Source organism: Aedes aegypti, chromosome 1, assembly GCF_002204515.2.
Source record: "Aedes aegypti strain LVP_AGWG chromosome 1, AaegL5.0 Primary Assembly, whole genome shotgun sequence".
NCBI classification, from domain to species: domain Eukaryota; kingdom Metazoa; phylum Arthropoda; class Insecta; order Diptera; family Culicidae; genus Aedes; species Aedes aegypti.
This window is the reverse complement of record NC_035107.1, coordinates 150,365,415-150,391,416: the sequence shown is the minus strand read 5'-3', so window position 1 is coordinate 150,391,416 and position 26,002 is coordinate 150,365,415. Positions and strand designations below refer to the sequence as shown.

Sequence of the window (26,002 nt, the reverse complement as noted above, 5' to 3'; positions counted from 1 at the left end):
GGAAGCGTTCGATGCTTTGTTAGTTTCCTTAAAGCGGCTCTCTTCTGCGACTTAAGTTGGCGAAGCTCTTTTGTTTGCCAGGGAGGATGTGCGTCTTGAAGATGTATGCGCTTTGGTACATGCCTGTCGATGACATATGAGAGAACATTTGAAAAAGTAGTTGCAGCGACTTCAACATCGCGGGGTCAAGAATAGTTGCCCAATCGATACTTGACAGGACATCTGCAATGCTACGATGATCGGCTTTCACAAAGTTGTACGAAACAGAGGCGATCGTCGAATTCGGATATCTGGTAGCCTTCAATAGATATCATCAACGCAGGATGATGAGCGACATCTTTTACAAAGGCGCACGGAGCCTCGGAAATTATTGGTGCTTTTTCTTGGAAACTCACGAAACATAGATCCAGACTACGGTTATTTTCATTGACAACGTGATTGATTTGAGTCAATGTGGCGGCACTGTAGCTATCCAACAGATTAATCGCACAGGCATGGAACGACGAGCACTCGGGGTCCGGGTAGAGGAAACCGCTGTGAGACGGTTTCCACGAAACACCAGCAAGATTGAAGTCACCGACAATGATTATTTCGTCCGTCGGGGATGCTGACTCCATCATAGAGAACACAGATTGACAGTGAGCATTAATAAGTTCGACGTCGCGCACCCGATCGGGTGCAATGTACAAGGCGCACAAAAACAATGTACGACCGTCGAACTGGATAGATACCCAGACTTGTTCCAAGCACCTCCACAGGTCGTTGTCAAGAGCTTTCACTCTCAGTCCAGAGCGAACCGCCACAAGAACACCGCCTCCGGTGCGTTTGCAGCTATTGTTTGGATTCCGATCGCAACGAAATACCTCGTAACCGGATCCGAATACCTGATTAGAAAGCGTTTTAGAGTCAAGCCAAGTCTCGGTTAAGACGATAATATCGTAGCAGGCATCCGAGACGGCTAAGCGATAATCGTCGATACTTGTATTCATGCCGCCGACATTTTGGTAGTACAGAACGATGTCTAGTTTCGAAGTCGCTGCCGAAGGTTCGCTTATTCTGGAATGCAATAGTGCGTCAGGTGTCGAATGAGTGCATGTTGAAACAGGTGAATACTCGCCAGAGTCGGGTTGTTGGAAGACCCTCTCTCCGTTACCGACTACAGGACCAGAACGACTGTGATGAACGTGGGCAGCAAGAGGCAGGACTGTAGCGGAGGGATCGAGGGCTTCCATGAAGCTTTCTACGATGCGTTCTGGTTGTCCAGCAGCAGATGAAGTTGAAATATCGTCGTTGACACTAAAAATTGAGGGCGCATCAGGCGACGAAGGAACAGAGGCTTGAATGTACTTGCCTGTGAGTGCGCGATGGAAGACCCCTGATCCGCATCTAGCTAAAGGACCAGGACGACTGTGCTGAGCGATGGCGGGAGATGGCACGACTTCGCTAGAGGAATCAGGGGCTTCCAAAAAGCTGTATACAGTGCGTCCTGGTTGTGAAAATAGCTGGGTTGCGCAGTGAGCTTCTATTGAAGGGCCGTCGATGGAAATGAGATAATTGTCGGCGGACTCCAGATATGAGGAGGCCATGGTCGCAGCGATTTGACTATACAAGCGATTACTCGTGGTGGCAGAGGGATCCACAGCGCTAGAACGTGAGAACTGATCAAGCGGAGAAGAGCTACTAAACGATGAATACTTGCCTGTGTGAGAGGGTTGGGAGACCCTGTTACCATACTCGACAACAGGACCAGAACAGCTGAGATGGCGGGAAGCAGCTTGCGCGACTGTGTCGAGAGGTTCGAGGGCTCCCATAATGCGACAGGCAGTGCGTTCTGGTTTACAGCATTCAGGTGTTAACAGCTCGGTACAATGCCGGATACCGGAGTTGAAAATGGCGAGCTGGCTGGATCTGGGGAAATCAGGATAGCAGGCGTGTTTTGGCGTGGCAGCCACAAGTTTTTTGATGTGCTGTCTTCAAACTCGCGAAACAGTATTCCTTTCGGCCATGTGTCCGCGTTGAGCGCAGCTTCGCGAAGGCTAGGGTCAATGCCGACTTTGAATGAGATGAAGTTCAGGCGATTGGTATCGATTCCCTGCTTAACAAGCGGAATCGCTTTGATGATTCCTTCACAGTGCAAGCAATCCTTAACCAGTTGTTCAACCGCATCCGGTTTAACACTAGGGTGAATACGAGAGAGATACACCCAGAAAAGCTCGATGGGCTCAGGCACGGTAAGCACGTTTGCATCAGCCACTATTTTAGTGCCCCCGACGAGAGGTTTGTTGGAAACCGAACCGTCATCACGGCGTCTTTTCAAGGGCGGTTGTCGTGAGGAAGTACCAGGTTCTTGGGAAAGAATTGGAGTTAACGGGGTGATGCGCATGGATAGCTGCGCGATTTGCTGTCCTTGTTTGGCTAGTTCTTTCTTGATCTCAGCATGCACAGATTCTTGTTTTTCGGTAATAGCGTTAATAGCTTCACCAAATGAAGAAACCGTCGATTTGAACCTCGCAATTTTCATTAATTTGGCGCACTCATCGCACATTAGGTTCGGATTTTCATGAACGATTCTCACAAACGCCTTGTTGAATGTGTTGTGTTTTGACCACTCACTATATCACAGTGAGCCGTAAGTTATTAGACGAATCTGAAAACTGATTGCGACAGATATGAAAACCATACGACGAATTGAGAATACGGCAAGATGCAATTTCATTGCATTATTTCCAAAAAGGCGATCAAGCTCTATCAAAATCTTATTGTACAATGCGAAAGCCGTTTTGTGAAAGAATTATTTGGCGTCGGATTGTATCAGCATCGTTCACTGCAATACTGGGAAATTTGCAGGTTCTAGCTGATCAAAGCTTAATACGATACTAGCACATCACCCTACTAGTCGACTGTTTAAATCACACTTGCGCATCACACCACAAGCGTGGTGGTTCTGAAGGCGGGGGGCCAAAATAGAGCAAGCAAAATGGATCTCTCTCGTGGATCCGCACGCTTGCACTGATCGAATCGGGTGATGTAGCAAGACTGTGCACCGGCCAGAGTTGACGCTTTGGCTACTTACACACTGGCATTTGTAGTTGAAAACCTCGCTTTCAACATACAGCATTAGCGCAGTGGTGCTTGCGATGGTCAATCAGATGACAACCAGACAATTAACATAAACCGTCACGAATGACCCTCATAATTTGAATTATTTTCATACTCATTTTTACAATTTTCCATAATGACGACTAATATTTGAAATTAAAAAATTCAAATAAAAAAAAATCAAATTAAACAATTTATTTAGCATCTAAAATCTTAAATGCTTTGAATCAACTGAAAAACTAAAAGAAAATCATATTTGAAAACTAGTATCAGTAACCATTGAACACACATTTTGGCTAACCTCAAAAATGGTTTGTATTCAATGTATACCTAGGGGTGGGACAGCTTTTGCTTTTGAGCAAGCTCTCGAGTGAGATTTTGAGCAACTCTGAGTAACTCTGGTTGCTTGATTTCATATGCTCATAGCAACCCGTACCCGTAATATGTCGTTGCTATTTGAAAACTGAAGCCGTCAATGATGTGCGTTCTTATTAACAAAAAATTATTCCTTCTAATTTACGGATAGATATTGGTTAGGAAACCTTGGAAAACGTGGAACAGTGCTTGTAGCCTTGGAATTTGTAGTAGAGATGGGTAACTCACTCACGAATCATTCAAAAGAGTCGACTCTCAAAATTGAGTGAACGAATCACGGTTCTTCTCAAAAGAGTCACGATTCATTAGAATCTCAAAAATGAGCCTAAAAAATTACATAATTTTGAGTTATACTTATCATAGTCAAGTACCCCAGATATGCATAAATAGTTGCTGTAGCTTTATTAAAAATTATCTTATTCAAAAATTGTTACATATATTATTTTTTAGAAGAAATACATGATTTTGTTCTGATGTTTTAAATAGCTCACTGAATCGATCAAAAGAGTCGACTCACTTTTGTGAGTGAGTCATCTACGATTCGTTCTTAAAATTGTACCATTTTGCCCATCTCTAATTTGTAGAATCCGAGCTACTTAAAAATGTCTGTTCCGAAAATGTTTGATTTTTATACTGAATAGTTCCAGAAGCTGTTGTGCTGAGTAAAAATGTTTTATGAAAGTGGTGCATCCGTTATTCAATTCGTGGAGCCGGGACCCGTGTGGCTAATAGCATCAGATTGAATCTAAGTTTATCTAGAAATGCGAATTAAGATCCCGCTTCAGTGCACATTTCCCGAAGAACGTTTTCCTACTCAATAAGCGTTGCAACTGCTATCTATGCTCTCTCTATTACAACACGGTATTACGAATATTTTCAACGAATATTTCATTTCCCAGAAAAAAATAAATTTAAATTCGTTCACCATTAATCACTTTATTACTACGATTAGATCGCAATGTTCTTAAGCATATGAATGCGCTTTGTTATATTTTATCGAAAGTTTTTCACTCCGAAGCTCACGGCGGTTGGCTTGGACGCAAGACCCACCATGGGTTGATTTGAAATGTCCGGATGCCTCGAATCCCGGACACCGGCCTTAAAAAACACAAAAAAAAATTCTGCAACTTTTATGCATGGATAATGTAGAAAACATCTTAATTATGGATAAGCATGAGCATAGATGACCGTCAATTCGTAGTTGCTATTCCGTGATTGACCAGAGCAATCGAAGTTGTACAACTTTAGAGATTCAATAAATGGGGCTTCATATTAGTTTTCCATTCGCCAATAGAAGACATCCTAATCATGGATTTCAAACGAAAAAGTAGCAATTTGGGTTACAACCACCTTGAAAAAGGCCAGTGTCCGGCTTTCAAAGCGTCCGGCATTTCGATTCAGCACGGTAAAGTTGTCTTGATGAAATTAGGAAATTGCCATTTTCACTGGGACAAACAAATGTGACCCACCGCAAGCTTTATTCTCATAATCTGAAATGCAAAATGAGTTAAATTAGCTGTAACAAAAAAAAAACATTTCACGTATTTAGTACTGTGTTTTGCACTCTTGACTATTCAGATCCAAGTAATCGTTATTAGTTGTGAACAAAAAGCGAGTTACTCATGCTTGCTCTGTGTTCAAAATGTTGCTCTGAGTAAAGCTGTCCCGCCCCTAGATGTATACCTAATAATGGCAAAAACAAAACTGACGGAGATGAACCAGCCTAGGGCTGAAAATCTCCTTAATAAAGCTATAATAATAATAATAAAAACAAAACTGACAATAAATTATAAGTGCATAGGTTGATAATTAGGCCATGCGACGCCTCTGTGTAGACTGCAATGTCATCGGCCTTTTGTGAGTCGGCGTTCTGTGATTCGGCCTTTTATGGCAGCGTATACGCCGTTAGACAAGACAATTTACACCGTCTTCAGCACATAGGCTGCACAGTCTGAACGATCACTAACATTAGGCAACGAACAACACGAAACACCCAGTAGTCCAGTGATGAATGTTTCGTTTGACGAAAAGTTTCCACCGACTGGAGCGGGAATCGAACCCACACTTCGTGGCACAATACGCCTAGACGACTAACGCCCCTAACCGCAAGGCCACGAAGCCCACAGGATACTGCATGCGAGATTGGATTGTCAACATAATATTTCTAAAAAACGTTCTCATAGTCTCTGAAAGTAGACTAAATTTGACAAATCACTTTACCAAATTTAGTTGCGAATCAATAGTAAATTACATTTAAAAAAATCCAAACGTCAGGGCTACGTGAAAAATCCGGAAAAATTAATGCTTCCTCAGTTCACCTGACATCGGTACACTCAAAATAATCCAAACGCCAAGGCTACGTGAAAACATACGTAGTTTTTTTCCATCGCACTTTTCAGGTAACAGCTACGTGAATGTTGGGTGCCGGAACTCAATTCCGCGGACCTCGAGGTCACTAAGATTTCACGTAACCGCTACGTGATTGTTTCAATAGTTTTAATAGGCATGCAACAGTAGTTTAGATTTCTATTGGGTTTTCATTTCGTTTCACAGAAATTCAGGAAAATAAAGCAAAGCGAGTTAAAATATAATAGAATACCACAAGTTTATTAATTTGATTCCGTTTGCGATTGATTTATTCTAAAATATTTTATTGCCTTAACGGTATGGCCCAGATAGCCGTAGCGGTAAACGCGCAGCTATTCAGCATGACCATGCTGAGGGTCTGGGGTTCGAATCCCGCTGGTCGAGGATCTTTTCGTAAAGGAAATTTTCTCGATTCCCAGGGCATAGAGTATCTTCGTACCTGCCACACAATATACACATGCAAAAATGGTCAATCGGCAAAGAAAGCTCTCAGTTAATAACTGTGGAAGTGCCCATAAGAACCCTAATCTGAGAAGCAGGCTTTGTCCCAGTTGGGACGTAACGCCAGAAAGAAGAAGAAGGTATGTTCCATTTTTGCCGGCTGCCTGTTATCCGAGCTGAAATCAATGGAATGTTAATAAATCACAGATCATTATACAATAAAAGAGCTTACCTTCATTTTTTAATCATATCAATTTGATTTATTCCCTTCTTTTCATTAAAAACGAAATGCACAAAACTGAAATGTTATAATTACTAGTCGGTATTAACCACCTGTACCAACTGTCAGAGGAAAACTTTTATTTAGAAAATTTGAGTGGCAATCACTCAGTTTCACTAATAAACAACGTAGTGCTTACTTGAAACGTAAGTGGAAATCAGCTACGTGAAATTCACGTAGACTTCATGCAACACTTCAGTGATTTTTAAACAGGTTTTGAATATGCCTCACATGGTGGTTGGTGAGTCTTACGTTGGTCAGGTAAAAGTGACGACAGTGATATAAATGAGAGCTTACTCGTATTTTGAGTGCTACAATCATCTAGACGCAGATATGCATTATTGCGGCGCTCATTTTAAATCCACATCCAGCGGTGGCGGTAACGCGTAGACAATTTACGCACAATCCAAACGCAACGTCAAAATTCAAGTAGGCGAGAATGACAACGGAAATTTTGTTACTCGTTACAATAGAGCTTAGTGACATTTTAACTCACGAACATTCGCATACGCTCGTCATACACAGTTTGTTTTTGTTTTCCTCAAAGAAACTTGCACACGCTTTCCAAACTTATCAAAATGCATATGGAAACATTACCCAATTTGAAACATTTACACTCGGATTCTGGGTGTTTTTCGAGACAGAGTGCATATTGTTTTCCTCTAAGATTCACAACCACATCTACACTAGGGCACCCATACCATTGGGCGTGATAACCACTATAGTCCATTTAACGAATCGGCAACACTGATGATATTGCTGTTCCTTTCACACGTTACGACACTGCCTCCTGTCAAATTTTCAGTCATAAAATGAGCGATCATCTGTTCAAAAACGTCTCGTAAAATGTTAAAAGTCCAAACGAACAAAACATCGTTAAACGTTGATTAATATTAACAACTCTGATGGTGACGTCTTCTTTCGCAACATAAACGGCCGTTTCACTGACCTCAACTTTCTTGGTTTGATTCCAAGTTGTGGCTCTTTTTTTTTAGAGTAAGTATATTTAATAGAAAGTAAGGGAAACTCAGAAAAATATACTACTAATTGAACTTTAACACTTCACTTTTTGCAAGAAAATAAAATACTAAAATCACTAGTAAGACGAACAACTAGCTTTAAACTCTAATATGTTGCTTATATTGACAGATAGGCCTTTTTCGTCTGCGACTTACAGACTTCTTCAGTGTCGAGCACTCGAGTGTACTGCCCATAACTGCATGTTTGTCACATTCGACAAAAGTAGGCATTGAGTAAATGGAACTCCAAGTTTCCATTTTATGGCAGTATGGAAAGAAACTAAAATTTCTAAAAATTACCAGGAACTCAAAAGTGCTTATTTGAGGCTGAAATTTTGTACAGCTCATATCGTATATTAGGTGAATAGTCAGAAAATAAATCTGATTGAAATTTGTTTGCTACTACATTACGAGACTCTTGCATAATCTCAATGTGACTGTTATGCGGGTACTATTACCAATGTGACAAATCAACTTGGTATTTTTTTCGAATTTTCTAGAACAAAATCACAGATTTTAGTAAGTTGATCGAAAATATACATCATTTGATGACTCTCCACTAGACCTGTTCATATTTGAAAAAATGTCTGGAAATCTTCCGGTCAAGCAGTATTCCGAATTCTCATGTTAAGAACAATGTCTGGTCAAATTTTCAGCTCATTTGATAGAGATTTTACTATGCTTCAAGTTGAAAATGTGTTTTTAGGCTTATTTTAAGGTTTGAAAAATCATAACTCAATACTCATAAATCAAAATCACTTGCTATTGCGACATATTGAAAGCTAATTCTATTCTGTTAAAGTTTGTCGAACACGCCAATAAGATAAATTGAGTTTAAACATCGTTTGATCGAGATTTGCTCTCCACAGTACCCAGAAATCACGGTTTTCTGAACATGTATGCCCTAAAAAACACACATTGGCATTATTTTTCCAGGCCCTAGTCAACGGGAAACAAACATAATAAATCTATGAAATTATTAACCTTTAACAGCTTACATGTTGCTTTAGGAAATAAATTACAAACAATTCCCAAAGGTCGAACAACCCATCTCAACCTGATGATAGTTAAATCGTGCAATCCGTCGAATGAATTAATTAAACAAGTTAGCATTGCTTTTTCTTTCCAAGTGATGATTGTTTTGATCATATTTCACTGACTATTCAGAACGATTTGAAAACAATCATTATCATCGACTGTGTAAAATCAGTGCTAACGTGTTCATTTTTAACATTCCTCGAAGCTCACGGTGGTGTTCTTGGCTCACCCACAGCGGATTTACGAATGTACTTCCTAATTGCCTATTTTTTACAATTTATTTTCGTAAGATGAAAGGTATCTTTAAATGGGATTGAGTTTTAGAAATACATAGTTATCATGTTCTGGAAATTTAAAATCCGAAAGTTTCATACAAGTATGTTTTTCAGGGAGAACACTCTCTAAAAATAGTGATTTTCAAGAACCTTGAAGCACAAACCTCAACCAAGCTATGTTTAAACTTGCTCCAATCATAAAACCGTGTTCGACAAAAGTTCGTAGAATTAAATAAACTACTATGTAGAGGTATTTCCGATAAGTTGTAATGTTCCGTTCAGTAGTTATGAATTTTCAAAGCTTGAAAATAGTCCAAAAACACATAATTGATTTGAAGCACATCTAAATTTTCTCCAAATTGACTGAAATTTTGACCAGAAGTTCATTTTGACATGAAAAATCAAAATATCGGTTGACTGAGGAACTTCCAGACATTTGAATAGGTCTACTCTCCACGGTATTAACTCGGAATTGTCAAAAATGTCGAATGTGACTGATATGCAGTTATGCACTGACATTAATGTTGTAGTAACCTCAATCACGATATTGTTGTTACCACAACTATGCCAAAATATTGTTATATTTAAATAAATAATCTTAATAACAAAAACAATATTGTACAAATTACCATGTCAACAAAGCTATAGCACTGTGCTTTCAACTATGTTTTTGTAGTCAAGAGCTACTCTTCTTGAAGTTGAGTTGACAACATATTCAATAACAAGGAACAGTAAATGTTCTCGATTTTATCATGCTCATGGTAAAAATAAAAACAGAGAATGTGTAATCTTTACTACTGTGCATTTATGTCCATAACTCAAGTTTACTTCTACCGAAGGACGCCATTTTTGTGTATTGAGCTACGATGCTCAGTAGATAACACTGCGGAACACGTTTTTGTCTCAAGCACCAAAATACCGCTATTCATTCAATCAAGGGTTGCTGAATCCATTGCCGTTTTCAAAAATATCATAGCACGTCTAGTTTTTGAGATATTGGATGTTGAAAATGCAAAAATTGACTATTTTAGCCAACTTGCATGCAAGTTTGACAGCTTGTAAGGCAATTTATTTACTTAATTTGCCACAGAATTCAAACCTTATGTGTATAAGAATACTTAACGGCAAAGTTTATAATACTTTCGATGCGAAAAAGTTATTTTTGGATGGTTTGAAAAAGTATTGTATTTTCCCATATAAGAGAAACGAAGAATTGTGTATGGAGACAGCAAACATGTCGAAAAATCGGCTTAATTTAAATTTAGTCGCGCAATTTCAACTAAATTTAATCCAAAATGTAAGTTTAAGTGCAAAATAGCATGCTTAGTGGATCAGATCACAAAAAAATTGATAAATTATACCTAAAATTTCATGTAAACATCAATAAAATCAATGTTTTATACAAATTTAGCGACCTGTAGCTACAAATTGTGACGTGCTGGAACATTTCTGAAAACGGCATCAGATTTGGCAACCCCAAATCTTTTCGAGACACATATTTTAATCCTTGAGACACGCAAAAATGTAATTTTTGTTACGCTGTGTAATCTGAAGCAGATTGGACTAAACCTAAATTGATTTCATCAGAAATACTTAAGGATCCGGAATTTGATGGTGCATATTGTGAATATCCATATAATATGTGTAGATTGAAAAATCAGATTTTCCTTATTTTTAGTCCATGATACAAAATCAGACCCTTTAAATTGCCTTGGCAGCTTCAAGGAATATCCGCTGCGAAATCAACGTAAGTTTTTTGTTTATGTTTACCACACGTTTATCCCGATTAACTTTCACTTCTCTTAGCTGACGGTAATCAAATTAACGAGCCGGGAGTAGTGTTCTCCACGGCAGACCCTATTAAATATGAAGTGTTTATGAATAGGATAGCCAGTCGCTGCATATGCAGATCTGCCAAGTACCAGTGCCGGGGACCATGGATGGCAAACCGTCTTATCAGTGGCCTCCGGATAATCTTCAAAACCTGGATGAGTCCTTTGATCGACACGTCGTCGCACCACCGCAACTCTAGTCGCGTCCTGACATTGATATCGCCCATAGTATTTTATTGCGATAACTACATAAATTTGCAATTCAGAATATATTATGCATGGGCCTTGACATCAAAAACGATAATTTTCAATAAAGAAAGCTCCAGTGAAACCTGCATGATTTTTATTATTTTAAATGCATTTGGGAGTTAAAAATTTCACTTAGAAATGTGATTATAGCTACCATGCCCTTACATTAAAATTTACTATACTAAAATTACTACAATCATTTTAAATGCAAGAGATGGTAGCGGGGCCCAGATAGCCGTAGCGGTAAACGCGCAGCTATTCAGCAAGACCATGCTGAGGGTCGTGGGTTCGAATCCCACCGGTCGAGGATCTTTTCGGGTTGGAAATTTTCTCGACTTCCCAGGGCATAGAGTATCTTCGTACCTGCCACACGATAGACGCATGCAAAAATGGTCATTGGCACAGTAAGCTCGCAGTTAATAACTGTGGAAGTACTCATAAGAACACTAAGCTGAGAAGCAGGCTCTGTCCCAGCGGGGACATAATGCCAGAAAGAAGAAGAAGATGGTAGAAAAAATAACTTTTATTTGTCATCAACACAACTATGAAACATGGTAGATTTGACTGTCTTCCTCTTGCATTGTCGCCATGGTAAAAACAACGACGAAATGTGTTCGAAAGGAATGCATTGGGTAGTCTGCACAAATAAAGTGGTGCTGTGCATTTAATTTAAACCATCAACATGGTATTTTTTACCGCAATGCTGTTTTCAGTGTGGGCAGTGTAAGTCGCAGACGAAAAAGGCCTATCTGTCAAGATAAGCAACATATTAGAGTTTAAAGGTATTTGCTCGCCTCACTAGTGATTTTAGTGTTCTATTTTTTGCAAAAAGTGAAGTGTTCAAGTTTAATTAGTAGTTGTAAACATACTCTAATAATCCCTTCCCTAAATTTCATAAAAAAGTGTAGTCAGAAAAATATGTTTTAAAACACATTTTAAAACAAGCTTTCTCAGTGTACATGTATAGTATAGTGTAATAATAAAGTGATTTATTTCTTTTGTTTTGATCAAATGGTTTGTTCAAATAAACAAAAATTACACAGCGTAACATAAATGACATGTTTGCGTGTCTCAAGGATCAAATTATGTGTCTCTAGTAGATTTGGGGTTCCTGAATCTGATGCCATTCTCAGAAATGTTCCAGCACGTCACAATTTTTTGCTACAGGTCGCAAAAGTTGCATAAAACACTGGTTTTATTGATGTTTACGTAAAATTTAAGGTATAATTTATCAAACTTTTTTGAGATCTAATTCACCAAGCTTGCATAATAGGACTCAAACTTCCATTTTAGATGCAATTTGTTTGAAATTTCCCGATTGAATTTAGATTAAACCGATTTTTTCAACATTCTTGATGTCTCCATAAAAAATTCTTCGTTTCTCTTATATGGAAAACTACAATATTTTTTGAAACCACCAAAAAAATAACTTTTCTGCATCGAAAGCATAGTAAACTTTGTTGATAAGTATTGCTATACACATAAAGTTTGAATTATGTGACAAATTAAGCAAATAATTTGACTTACAAGCTGGCAAACTTGCATGCAAGTTGGCTAAAATAGTCAATTTTTGCATTTTCAACAGCCAATATCTCAAAAACTAGACGTGCTACGATATTGTTGAAAACGGCAATAGTTTCAGTAACCCTTAATTGAGTGTATAGCGGTATTTCGGTGCTTGAGACAAAAACGTGTTCCGCAGTGTTATCGCACTGTTCTTCACTTACCCATCCCTTATATGATTGATGAAAACACAATATATAGTAATACTATTTCTTTTCTTCCTTTCTTTACAGAGATTAATTGATAAGACGAAAGTTACCTGTTTGAAATGGATACCTGGCTCCGAAAACCATTTCTTGGCATCGCATGTCAGTGGTTGCTTGTATGCTTATAACGAAGAACTGCCATGTACACCCACTACGCCAAGTTATCAGCCTTATAAATGTGGCGATGGTTACATTATCCTTGCATGTAAATCAAAATCAACGCGAAATCCATTGTTCAAATGGTGCTTTGGTCAGCAAGAAAATGCCAGCATAAATGAGTTCTGTTTTTCACCATGTGGTCAACACTTGGCAATCGTCTCGCAGGATGGGTTTCTTCGAGTCTTCCATTACAGTAACATGGAGTTAATTGGAATAGCACGATCGTATTTCGGTGGTTTTCTATGTGTATGTTGGAGCCCAGATGGAAAATATGTTGTTGTTGGTGGGGAAGATGACCTCGTCACTGTATATTCCTTACTTGAACAACGCGTTGTTGCGAGAGGGCAGGGTCATCGCTCGTGGGTATCAGTTGTTGCTTTTGATCCGTACACGACATCTTATTCAAATTGGAACGGGGACGACTTTTCGGACGATGATAACCCAATAAATGATGGTTTTAAGAACTGCTATAGCAACAACAAACATGCAGGAGAATCAACGACAGCTACTTCTGTACGCCGTCCAACTTCAGCTTGTAGAAATACCGTTTCTACGTCGGAAAAACTTGCCACGTGTTACAGACTGGGCTCGGTGAGTCAGGATACCCAGCTATGTTTGTGGGATATTACAGAGGACGTTTTGCGACAGTCTATAGGGCACCTAAGTCGCAATTTAAGTTTAGCGGAACACACACCTTGTAATGCAAAAAGGTATGATATATATTGCAACAATGTATCTATCACCATCTAAAAAATCATTTGTTTTTTCTTCTAGTGAATTTTCAAATAGTGCAAATAATAGTAGTAGTGGACAAATAGTGACATCTCATAAGGACTCATCTAAATCGATAGCTAACGCATCTTCAATAGAGGATAAAGACACAGTGGATAACGCTAATTATAACATGAAAAAAATATCTGTAACTAGTAGTAATATAAATACTGCTATAAATTGTGATGATAGTTATAGCAACAATAGCAGTGGAAAAGGTTCAACATCTAGCGTTGATGGAAAGCATGCTAAGAATAGCGTATCTAAAGAAAATAATGTTGTTATATCGAGTAATATATCTGCCATCATTGGATCTTCAAATAAGAAAGAAAAAGAAAATCACGGCGACAAAAACTCAAAATATGATTCAAATCATCACCACCAGTCAACTTTTAATTCAATTACACAACGGTTTTCCAATCTCGGATTTGGAAACAGTGGTAACAATAGCAGCAATAACAGCGAGAAAAGTGAAAAATCAGGCAAAAGCAGCAAAAGAAATATCATATCGCTTGCAGGCAAATCCAGTATCAGCAATAACATTCACGCTAGTTCAAATAACAATCATTTCCAGCATTCTAACTCTTTGAGCAACAACAGTCAAATAAACAATAACGTAGATCAGACTGTTTCTACGTCCTCATCTAGCAGCGGTGGAGGAGTAGTAGGAGGCGGAAGTATATCTAACACAATAACATCAATTATACCTGCATCGCTAACGAAAAATAAACGTAGCGATGGTAATGGGACTACAGCCAGCGGAACCAGCATAGTTTCTTCGTACGATCCAATGAAATTGATTGGAACTCCGGCGTGCCCGAGATTCGACGATTGTCCAGTATTAGAACCCTTGGTGTGCAAAAAAATTGCACACGAACGACTAACGGCATTAATATTTCGAGAAGATTGTCTACTCACCGCGTGCCAGGATGGATTTGTATACACCTGGGCAAGGCCTGGTTACATCGTAAGTATAGTCTGACTTCCTTACATTCCAGTTATTTAATACCGTGAATTGCAAGTCTGTCCCATCTGTATTTTCGTCAAAATTGATTTTATATCAGTTATCAACATATCTTCCATTGATCAGCTGCATTTAGTTGCATCAAGATCGAACGATTTGCTCAGTAAACAGGTTGAATTGCCTGATAATGATAAATTCCTAATCGCATTGTGAACTTCGTGACCGTGCGATTAGTATCGTTAGGCAGTTGAGCGCAACGTGTCATGGGGTGTGGTTCGATTTCCACTTCATCCGTCGAAACTTTTGGTCTGTTATTTCTCGACTGTGTCACTGGATCATGATTCTCCTTTATCTTCTGTTAAGTTACAGTATGTGCAGCTACATGATTGGAGACGGTGTCCGTATATTTAAATCAGTTCCACCGAATAACACAGAAGGAACCGTGTTCCGAACAATATAAATATTTTTTTTCGGTAGCCTAATCGGAGTAAATAGGAAATTGTAAAAGTTTCATTAGAACAAAAATATGTTTCAACTTTTTTTTGAAGTTTTTGAATATTCGTATAGAACACGAGATTAGCACGAGATCGGGGCCTTCCTTAGCCGAGTGGTTAGAGTCCGCGGTTACAAAGCACAGGGGGGAAAGGAAAGTAAAACAAAGGGGATGTTTGTCGTGCGCTGTACAGGGTTGAACTAAAGAGACTAAATTATAAAGAGACGAAATCTGATCATATTCAAAATAAATCAGCTAGCAACTATGCCAAATCTATTACGCAGCACTGTCAATGTTAAATCCCACGCTAAAAGGGAGTCACAGGTTTTATGTGTTGAATTTTCACAGGTTTGGGTAACGAATGAAAAATTGACTGAATGTGTATAAAACCAATGTAATGAGTAGAGCATTCTTTATGCAAAGCATGAAAATTGCAACCGACACTCATGTATTCAGAAAATATGCTACTTCAAAAGAAGCAAAATTTTCGTGGGCGGTAACATTTTTGTGTGAGCCGTTTTCAGCTTGTGTGAAAAAGTGTTTGACAAGTCTTCTGCTCGATTGGAATGACATTGACAGTAAACTTGGAATTCCAATTGGAACATTTCGCTTCTTTGCTTATAGTTTCTTTAGTTGTAACCACTTCGCTGTCGCGAACAGTAACCTCGGTCACAAAATGAAATCAACCTTTACAGTACTGGGTGCCGACATCGAAGTTTCAAAATTCGGTAACTTGGTAATCGTTCGATTGATTTTGATAAAATTTTCAGGGAAAATCATATACCTATGAGTTATATTTTTGATTCAGGTATTGAAAACTTCGAATTCGGTTATGGGTCTGAACTAAGACCCAAATTTGTTGGGGACCAACGGTATTTCAGAATAAATATTATTGGGGAAATGCAAGAAACCTTGTCGAATACTTAAAAAAAAAAACAATGTAAAACTGATTTTCTTGACAGAATGTATCACCAGAGTCTATGAATGGAGAGTTGCGCAAAGAGAACTGGCGACAGGTTCCCCAATTACAAATCATTTAATTATTCCGGCCACCTATTTTACTGTGTGCGCTTTCCAGTGACTTCACTCAAATGCATTCGCAATTCGAATGTTTTTTTTTAACAAAGTCGCAAAGAATGAAATTGAAATTGATCTCTGGTGTTGTAATTATAAAGTAATAACAATGAAATGTTTAATAGAGAATTGCAACAACACATACGACAAACAGCATGAACACAAAATTTTGATCTTTTTCGGTTTCCGCGCGACGAGCAACTGAAACAGTGAATTTCTCTTAGCCGTTTGCTCTCTGGGAATTGACCAAAAATAGCCGCATTTTTAGCGTAAATCTGGGTTGAATAACTAATACATAGTTTTCAAACTATCTAATTTTGTAGTTTATTAAATTTCAGTTGCATTTCAACTATGAAACGGAGTTATATATTTCCACTGATGGAGGGAGATTACTTACCGTTACATTACATGTAACAAGATGGAGGTTCATTCACAAGCAATTATTTTGTTACATCATCGTATCACACCGTAACTTAAACCGTACCATTTTTTTTATTTCGTTACGATAACAATACTCGTCTCGCCCCAAAACGTGTTTGTTTATTTTGCTCGATAGGTTGACGATTTGACGGTTCAATAGGTAGACTTCTCGCGTTCAGTATCATAAGGGCGTAACTGCAGCGATCGATTTCTCTTTAGCTAATTTCTTAGCCGGGCGACTGTTTTCGACAGCTATTTTTGGCTCAGTAGAAAGTACTCATCATCTTCCATCGTACTGCGCCGTAAAATGTTTCGAAAATCGATTGAATTTCGTGTAATAAGGCAAAGAGAAAATCGACGAAGAGAAATCGATCACTGCAGATACGCCTGTATGATACTCAACGCGAGACTTGGTTTCAGTCTTCGCGCAACTCTCCATTCATAGACTCTGTGTATCACCTGCTTCAATTCGGATATCGGTTTCTGTAGGAAGTCTAAAGGGACATTTCCAAAATAGTATGCACTAATACCTTTCTATGGCTCGAAATTCATGATTTTTTACCCCGAAGTGAATAAATGCCATGACATTAATTATAAAGTGGTTCTGATCACGGCACCCAGTACTGTAAAGGTTGGTATTTGTATCAGCCTTATCATAGCTCATTAGTATGTGAAAGGTTCCAGGAAAAAAAGGTCAATCCGATTTGAATATGGGAAGATATGTGGGTCCTGTGACCTATGATGCCCCTCCTTACCCTAAGTGCCACATGAAAAGTGCAATGGAGAAAACCACGTATGTTTTCACGTAACAATGACGTGTGGATATTTTGAGTATTGTTCTCCACATATATAAATGCCTTGATAATTATTATTAACACGTTTCATATATGTTTCTATTTCCAGAATCTGCCACAGCATTTACCTCCAAGTCCTACGGCACCCCCCGGTGGCACGGTAGTTTGAGACCATCATTAGTCCAGATTTTAAACGCAAATGTACATTTTATTTACTATAATGATTGTTAGGGACATTTTAGTTGTTTTGTTTTTGCACGCATGTTGAAAAAGCTTAAAAGTATACGGTAAAGTGTCCTAAATCAACGCAATGTAGTATTTTTATTTATCAAAAAATTACCAAGGAAACTTCATGATGTGATACATAATTTTGTTCGGTACTGTATAATATAGAAAACTAAGCTAAGAGCAGGCTCTATCTCAGTTGGAAAATAATAACATGCATTTATAAAAAATAGTTCTTTGAAAAAATGCGGGGATAAAGGAGCTAGAATGCGTTGAATTGAGAAACTTTACTATAGAAACAAATGTTCAATCAACGAATATTGGTGAGTACTATCAATGATAGGGAGGGTAAATACACGGAACCATAAATCGACCTAAATTTGGCTTATTTTCACTCAAATCGGCCTTTCCATGCGATTACCCAAATTTGGACGAACTGCATATATGGTGGGTGTATCCTTAGTACACAGTCCCCAATACTCGCGGTTTTGCTGTAAATCCGCGCTTCCTAACCTTTCTTTTCACGCACCAGTTTGTTGCGATCTCGCTTGAAGATGAACGAAACAAAACACATTTGTTAACCTTTCGGTCGTCGCGCGAATTTTTGTAACCCGAGTAGTCGCGCGTTGTACTTTGTACAACACCCTTGGTTTTGCGAATATCCCAGGAGTCTGACCACTTAGGAAAGATGACGTCTTCGGCAAAGTTGTTCAGTAGCTCAAGGGCTATCATTATTTTAGCCAAGAAATTCGGGATTTTGCCACTAGGCGGCGCTAGTGAGCATGAAACTTTTGTATCGCAGATCTCAGGATCCTGACCACTTAGAAAGATGGCGTCTTCGTCAAAGTTGCTCAATAACTTATGGACTATCATTGTTAGAGCTAGTTGATTCAAAATTTTGCCACCAGGTGGCGCTAGAGAGCATAAAATATTTGTTTTGCAAATATCTCAGGAGCCACTTAGAAAAATGGCGTCTTCGGCAGAGTTGTTCAGTAGTTCAAATTATTTCTTTGTTTAATCCTAGTTAGAGATTTTGTAAAATAATGATAGTTCCTGAGCTTCTGAACAACTTTGCTGAAGGTGCCTGTCTAAAAAGTCAAGATCCTGCAGTATCCGTAAAACGACATTTTTATGCTCACTAGCGCCGCCTGGTGGCAAAATATCATATTTCTTGCCTCAAATAATGATAGACCTTGAGCTACTGAACTACTTTGCCGAAGACACTATCTTTCTAAGTGGTCAGGCTTCTGAGATATCTGCAAACAAAAGTTTCATGCACACTAGCGCTGCCTTGTGGCAAAATTTTGAATCAACTAGCTCGAACAATGATAGTCCTTAACTTACTAAACAACTTTGCGAAGACGCCATCCTTCTAAATGATCAGGATCCTGAAATATTTGCAAAACAAAAGTAAAACTTCCATTCCAACTAGTGCCATCCAGCGGTCAAATTCCGAATTGAATGCGGTACCATCAGATAGCGTTTCACCTCCAGAACAACTTTACTAAAGACCCCAAGTTTCTATATTATCTGGATTTTGAGATATACCGTTTTGAAACTGTGGTTTACTCGAACCGTATATAGTGCGTTCATTATCATGCGACTTTCATGTACATTTGTTGATTTTACGGCATTATAAAGGGTCATACTGTAAATAAAAACCGTCGAGTATTGTTCTTAAGAAGATTCTTGAGGAATACATTTTGGTTTGGTGTCGATAGATATCTTTGTTGCAAAATGATAGCATATAAATCACAACTGTTGTACAAAGTACAACAGCGCGATAGCCCGAAGGTTAAGCTATGTTATGAATTATTCCAAAATATATTTTGCCATGAAAGTTAGGAGCTATTTATCTAAGTACCAATGATGCACAGCTTGATTTCGTCCAAAAAATGATTAAAATAAATTTGGATTAACATTTACGCTCTTTTGCACCTACAATAGCACTATTGTACCTATACATAGTAGCATTGCTAAGAGGAACTATATTTTAATAAACTAAATAAAGGAAGAATTAAGTACTTTTTTGCATCTATCGAAAGTTATAATCTCTTGATTTCACAGGAAAAACAAAAAAGTTTTATAAAACTACAACTTTCAATTTTGAATCGTGTTTTGCCTACATCGTGAAGCTAGTGTTACTAAAGCACAGAAATTATAAATAGTGCTACTATTAATACATGTGTTCTTATAGTGGCTCAAGCAATATTAAACATACTATAGGTATGATTTTTCGTAGTTTTTATATTTTCCCTATAAACCCAAAATGAAAAGCTTTCAGATGACGTAAAAACATTTCTTATTCGATTTCATACAAATATTTGTTCTGAACACATCGATAACTGCCAACCCAGTACAAATTTATTGCCGGTTAATTTGTTCAGCATTGATCGGATTAGATAAAAAGTGACCCGTAAAACATACGAACTGAGTCTTTTCTCCTATTCTCTTTCGTTCGTACTAAAGAGACTAAATTATAAAGAGACGAAATCTGATCATATTCAAAATAAATCAGCTACACTGAAAAGAAAAGCATAGTAACGCCAACCATGTCGAGAGTGAAATTAAAACATTTTTACTACTTGATTTTGACAGAACATGTTTTATTATTGGCGTGACTATACCATCGTGAGCTTTACTATGTGAATCGTGTCGTAGTAAAATTTACCATGTTTCTGGTTATGATGATTTTAGCAAAATAGTAACAACAACCCCCATGTTGAGTTATTCTGTAAATGCAATTTAGTTGTTTTGTTTTGTTTTTATATGGATTTTTTTTTTATTTCATCATCTCTTGCAAAGTGAATCAGGCGACTTATTGAGCAAAATAAATTCCTAATTAATAATCATATGTTGAATACTGCGCCATGGAATGCCAAAGAAGCGTTGTTGGTAAAGCTGATTGCTCTGACCGATCCGGAAAAACCAACGAAGAACGGAATGCTATGTTGAATATTGCCTCGCCCGACCGCCATCGAAGAGGAAGTTTGATCTCGTTCCGTTCGATCCCAACGATTCTCTTTGGCGCTAGACTTGGCCAGAATTAACAGTAGTACGAGCAGACAGATAGCGCCCAACATAACCACACTTATCAGAATCAGCTTTCTGCGTATTCCAAATAGCTGCTCTTTCAGTTTTCTGTCTCGTCAATCGGCCAGGGAACCACAATCATCTGCGATGTCGAGGTGGGAATCATGGTCAAGTTCGGGAACAATTAAAAAGTTCAAGAGTATTCACTAATTAGCAAATTGACAAAGTTCAAAGTACGACGCAAATCGATTCACCTTATGGCAAGCGAAGGAAAAAGTATGCGGATTGCGGTTATGAAGCTGCCGTCTATGGTCGATTGTTGAAGCTCTGAAAAATTAAATATACATATCTGAATCAGTATCTGCACTGACATGGTTGCGTTTGGTACCATTGGTGCTCACCCAGTATTTTATTGTAAATTTATTTTAGTAAAACGTGCTAATTTATAATTTCAGAAACGATGAAGTTAATCTGACGCTAGATATATTTTTTCCCACTGGAGTTGACTATAATTAGTAGTTGTAGCTACTATGCGCTATGTCATAAATCCATGGTTAGTCAAACCAAAACATGGTAAAAGCAACATAATATGTGTTCACTCTAACTATAAATTGGCATAGTAGAATTAAGCACACGGTAATTGTTTGTAGTACCACACATTTTTGACGTAGAAGTACGTCTTTCTTCTCTATACAGGAGTGAAATTGGAATTTCAAAACCAAGAGCGTTACGCTGGCATGAAATATTTTAAACGTTTATAAATTTTCGCTGGCTTAACGAAATTTCTTGATTAGCACCTCAATCGAAAGATAAGACATCAAAGCTTCATGTCGTTTACTTACTGAATCCCACATACCTGTCCAAATAGTTAAATAACTGTTTTAAAATAGAACGTTGATTTCAAGCAAATCTATAAATAGGGGTGGCTAGAGAAAATTTGACGTCATTTGCTTATCACTCTCCGATTGGCTCGCATCACAGCAGGCGACAGATCGGCTCGCTCTGACCGGGCGTGCTTCTCAGGCACAGACATCGACAGCAATGGACCCCCCGTTTGTCGTGGTTCGCTCAAATCAAACTGTCGAGCGAGCGAGAGAAGATGCCGTCCGAAGCTAAAGCCATCACCGCTGCCGCCGCCTAGAAGGAGAAGAGGAAGCAGTCCACAGGTGAATTTGCGGTCGAACTGTGAACACGGTCTGGCGAGTCATTCTCGCTTTGTGGTTCACCGCTTGTTTGTGTTCACCCAGCCATCGTCATCGCCGCCGCAAATTTCATCGGCCGAGGAGATGTTGACCCGCGTTTCAAAATTTCGACTCGTGATGAAATCATCATTGGTGGTGAAGAAGCAATCCCGTTAGGAGCAAATACCAAAAGCCCCCTGAGTTTTGCTGGTCCGAGCAGTGTTATTTATCCGTAACAACATCGAAGCTAACAAAGCCATCGGTTCTTTTCAGAGCCATCAAATTTGTAGAAAAGAGTTAAAAGAGAAATATTTCCGACTTTATTTATAACTTCTAATATTCCTAAATCAATTTCACGGCTTCATACAAAATTTCATTTGTCATGAATAATTTATGACTCAACCATTTGAGATTGTACTCGCGGACGCTGCTGCAGTGCCGTCGGGGTGAGTGCTCAACATTTCACAACAATTGTAAAATAGAGTGACTTTTCCAACAGCGCCTTTTATGTTCAATATTTTGACGGGGTTGGTGGTCTGATGGCTACCGCTTCTGCTTCATATGCAGAAGGTCATGGGTTCAATCCCAGGCCCGTCCCTTTCCTCGTACTTTGTAGTTGTATATCTCTCACTTGCTTCTATCTTCCATTCTAAATATATCACACTCAAAAACTAATCGTTCATAGCAAACGCTAGAACCAGAGACGGACAAGAAACCGTTTCCCTAACGCTTCCTACTTCAACGCGCACGCCTTTCTTACGCCTGATACATAGGCAGTCCTGCTAACCACAAAAGCAAACCTCTCTGCCATGCCTTTCCCCCAATCCATACACTCCCGCATGAACTGGCGTGGATGCAGTGGAATATACGGTCTACGTGGGAGCCAGTACAATGCATCATCAATTCCTCCCCCTTCCCCTCATTGGTCTGCATTCTGACGTGGCAGGTGCCATTGTTGCCTAAAAATAGAAGATCACCAGCACTTATACACCGAGGATGCCTGTTAGTCCCAAGCAGTAATTCGGTTGGTTCCTTGTGTAAGTGCAGCTGATCTGGGGATACTGGAGTGCATCCACGGGCGGCCAATTAAGCTCAAGCTCAAGCGCCTTTTATGTTCAATATTTTATGGGAACACTTTGATTAGGAAAATTATCACATGTAACAAAATTGCGACATATTTAGAAAGCTTTTGATAAGACATTCTCATTGAACAATTGTAATAATTTTGGCACCCATGGATCCGAAATTTACCGTCATAATAAAGAAAACTATTGATTATCAATAGCTCGTATTGAATATTTAGGGAATGCCAATCATTCCAACAATTCATGTTCGACCAATTTCTCACTCCACAATTTTCAAGTAATTCCAAGCCCAACACATTACACAGCGTAACAAAAATGACATGTTTGCGTGTCTCAAGAATTAAATTATGTGTCTCTAGTAGATTTGGGGCTGCTGAATCTGATGCCGTTCTCAGAAATGTTCCAGCACGTCAAAATTTTTAGCTACAGGTCGCCAAAGTTGTACAAAACACTGCTTTCATTAATGTTTACATGAAATTTAAAGTACAATTCATCATACTTTTTTGTAATCTAATCCACCAAACATGCAAAATAGAACTTGAACTTTCATTTCAGACATAATTTGATTGAAATTGCGCTATTAAATTTCGATTAAACCGATTTTTACAACATGCTTGCAGTCTCCATACAAAATTCTTCGTTTCTTCTATATTCTAAAATACAACAATTCTCTAAACCATCAAAAAATAACTTTTCCGTATCGAAAATAATACAAACTTTGATGATAAGTATTGTTATACACATAAAGTTTGAATTCAGTGGCAAATTAAGCCAATATATTACCTTACAAGCTGGGAAACTTGCATGCAAGTTGGCTGAAATAGTCATTTTTTGCATTTTCAACAGTCAATATCTCAAAAACTGGACGTGCTATGATATTTCTGAAAACGGCAATGGATTCAGCAACCCTTAATTAAGTGAATAGCGGTATTTTGGTGCTGGAGACAAAAACGTGTTCCGCAGTGTTATTAGCACATACCCATTTCCCAGATTGGTCGATCAGAAAGCGAAGAGCACAAAAGGGAGGAGCATAATCTGCTATTCCAAGGTTATAAAACATGCTGCCTTCGTTGGATTCAGTTTCATTCCATTTCCGCTTTCGAGCTGGTAAGAGCTCTTGCTTAGCGAGAAGTACCTCGCTGCTAGAAACCTGCTGAGCTGTTAATCCAGAATCTGGTTTGTAAAATCGCTCAAGATTTCAAGATTGAGCTACGTTTCCAGATTTCAACTAAATCCCTGTGATCCGCTACCCATGTGATGTGCACCCATAAAATATTTAGCTGGTTTGTCGAATAAACTGGTAACTTATTCACATCTTCTTATTCTTCTTCTTCTTGGCATTAACGTCCTCACTGGGACAGAGCCTGCTTCTCAGCTTAGTGTTCTTATGACACTTCCACAGTTATTAACTGAGAGCTATATTTGCCAAAGTTTCCATTTTTGCATTCGTATATCGTGTGGCAGGTACGATTATACTCTATGCCCAGGGAAGTCAAGAAAATTTCCATAACGAAAGATCCTGAACCGACCGGGAATCGAACCCAGACACCTTCAGCATGGCTTTGCTTTGTAGCCGCGGACTCTAACCACTCGGCTAAGGAAGGCCCCAACTTATTCACATGCATTTGCAACTTTTTCGATTTTCCATGCAAAATGACCAACTTTGGTAAGTTAGATCTCAGTTATTTATGGAAATATTTTCGAATGAAACTTTCACAGAACATCAGATGTAACTTGAGTTTTAACATATATTTTTGAAAAAATTTTCCAATCACAAGTTTATAAGTAATAACGGTTTGACTAAACTGTAATTTTCGACGAAAAAATCAAAACTTTTTATCTTAAAATCTGATAGCCTTACACAAAAACTGTTTTCAGCAAACTTATTCATCTCGTCAAAATCTACAACTTTGCTGAAGATACCATGAAGCTATTCCTTCAATATGTTTAGTTATGTCAATTATAAAAAATCGTCAAAAAATTCACTTTAGTCAAACCGTTACTGCTTTTCAACGTGTGATTGGAAAAATCACTCAATAATATATGTTACAATTTAAGTTATATCTGATATTTTGTGAAAATTTCATTCAAATCGGTCCATAAATAACAGAGATATTTTTTTTAAAGTTGGTCATTTTGCATGAAAAATCAAAAGAGTTCTCGAAAACTTATTCAAACCGACTCAAGTCAAAAAAGTATACAAACTTACTTTATCGATTCTACGTGTTTCGCAGACGAAATTCTACTCATTTTGCTCTAAACCAACTCGATTTTTCACTTTTAGAGCGTTTACTTTCCGGATTTACAAAACGACGAAAGTAAGATTTTCAACTTTCGCTACCTAACCACTACTTTCGCCGCTCAGCTGTATGGAGAGACAAAGTGACTTATCCACGAATCAAAACAAAACACTACTTGAGCCGATTTTACACTGATACAAAAACGTCGAAAGTAACTGAATAATTCGGCTTATCATTTTGTAATAAAATTGTTGTGGGAAATAACAGGAACTCCCTAGTTTTTTATCGCGAGCTTATTATATGCAAAAATTAAGCAATGTACACGGCGAAAAAATGTTAAAAAGGTGATTCATTTTAAAACAGTTTTAGAAGACAGGTTGTGATTCTTCTGAATTAATTTTCTCAAAACCGTATGGAAGTTACTTACGTCGATTTGAAAAAGTAATCGAGAGTTGTAGTTTTTTTTCTCAGCGAAGAATCACACCATCAACGAAAATAGCGCGAAAGCAATAACCAATCGCGTGCGAGTAGCGAACGGAGTGACGAAACAACCAAGCGAGAACCCCACCACTCGCCATCGGTGAACGGAGCTCGAGCAAATAAAACCACTGGTTGTTCTGCTCCCAGCTCATTCACAAATCGAACGGCATAACGAACGGATCAAGCAGCGGAGCAGCAAAGAAGAGCGCGTGAAAGCCACAGCAGTGTGCGAGTAGCGAACGGAACCAGAGAGCAACGAAGCGAAAGCAACAACTGAAAAACATTCAGTGGACGGATTAGTAGTCAGCGCCAACCGGCGCACAGTGGCCGCATCCCATA

General features: G+C 38.5%; 1 protein-coding gene and 2 long non-coding RNA genes across 3 annotated transcripts in view; 1 reads left to right on the top strand and 2 right to left on the bottom strand.

The window, feature by feature from the left end:
- LOC5566636 (WD repeat-containing protein 20) overlaps positions 1 to 17,876 on the top strand; it is a 76,730-nt gene extending 58,854 nt beyond the window's left edge. The window contains exons 3-5 of the mRNA XM_021850933.1: positions 12,772 to 13,613; positions 13,678 to 14,641; positions 17,529 to 17,876. Of these exons, the coding sequence (XP_021706625.1) occupies positions 12,772 to 13,613; positions 13,678 to 14,641; positions 17,529 to 17,588 (1,866 nt within the window). The 3' untranslated portion in view covers positions 17,589 to 17,876. The remainder of the gene's footprint in view (positions 1 to 12,771; positions 13,614 to 13,677; positions 14,642 to 17,528) is intronic.
- Positions 1 to 26,002, bottom strand: part of LOC110678291 — a 74,675-nt gene that overhangs the window by 40,397 nt on the left and 8,276 nt on the right. The window lies entirely within an intron of this gene.
- On the bottom strand, positions 20,326 to 21,329 carry LOC110678289. The gene is made up of 2 exons (XR_002501483.1): positions 21,079 to 21,329; positions 20,326 to 21,004 (listed from the first exon to the last, which is right to left on the bottom strand). It is a non-coding gene; the product is annotated as an uncharacterized LOC110678289 (long non-coding RNA).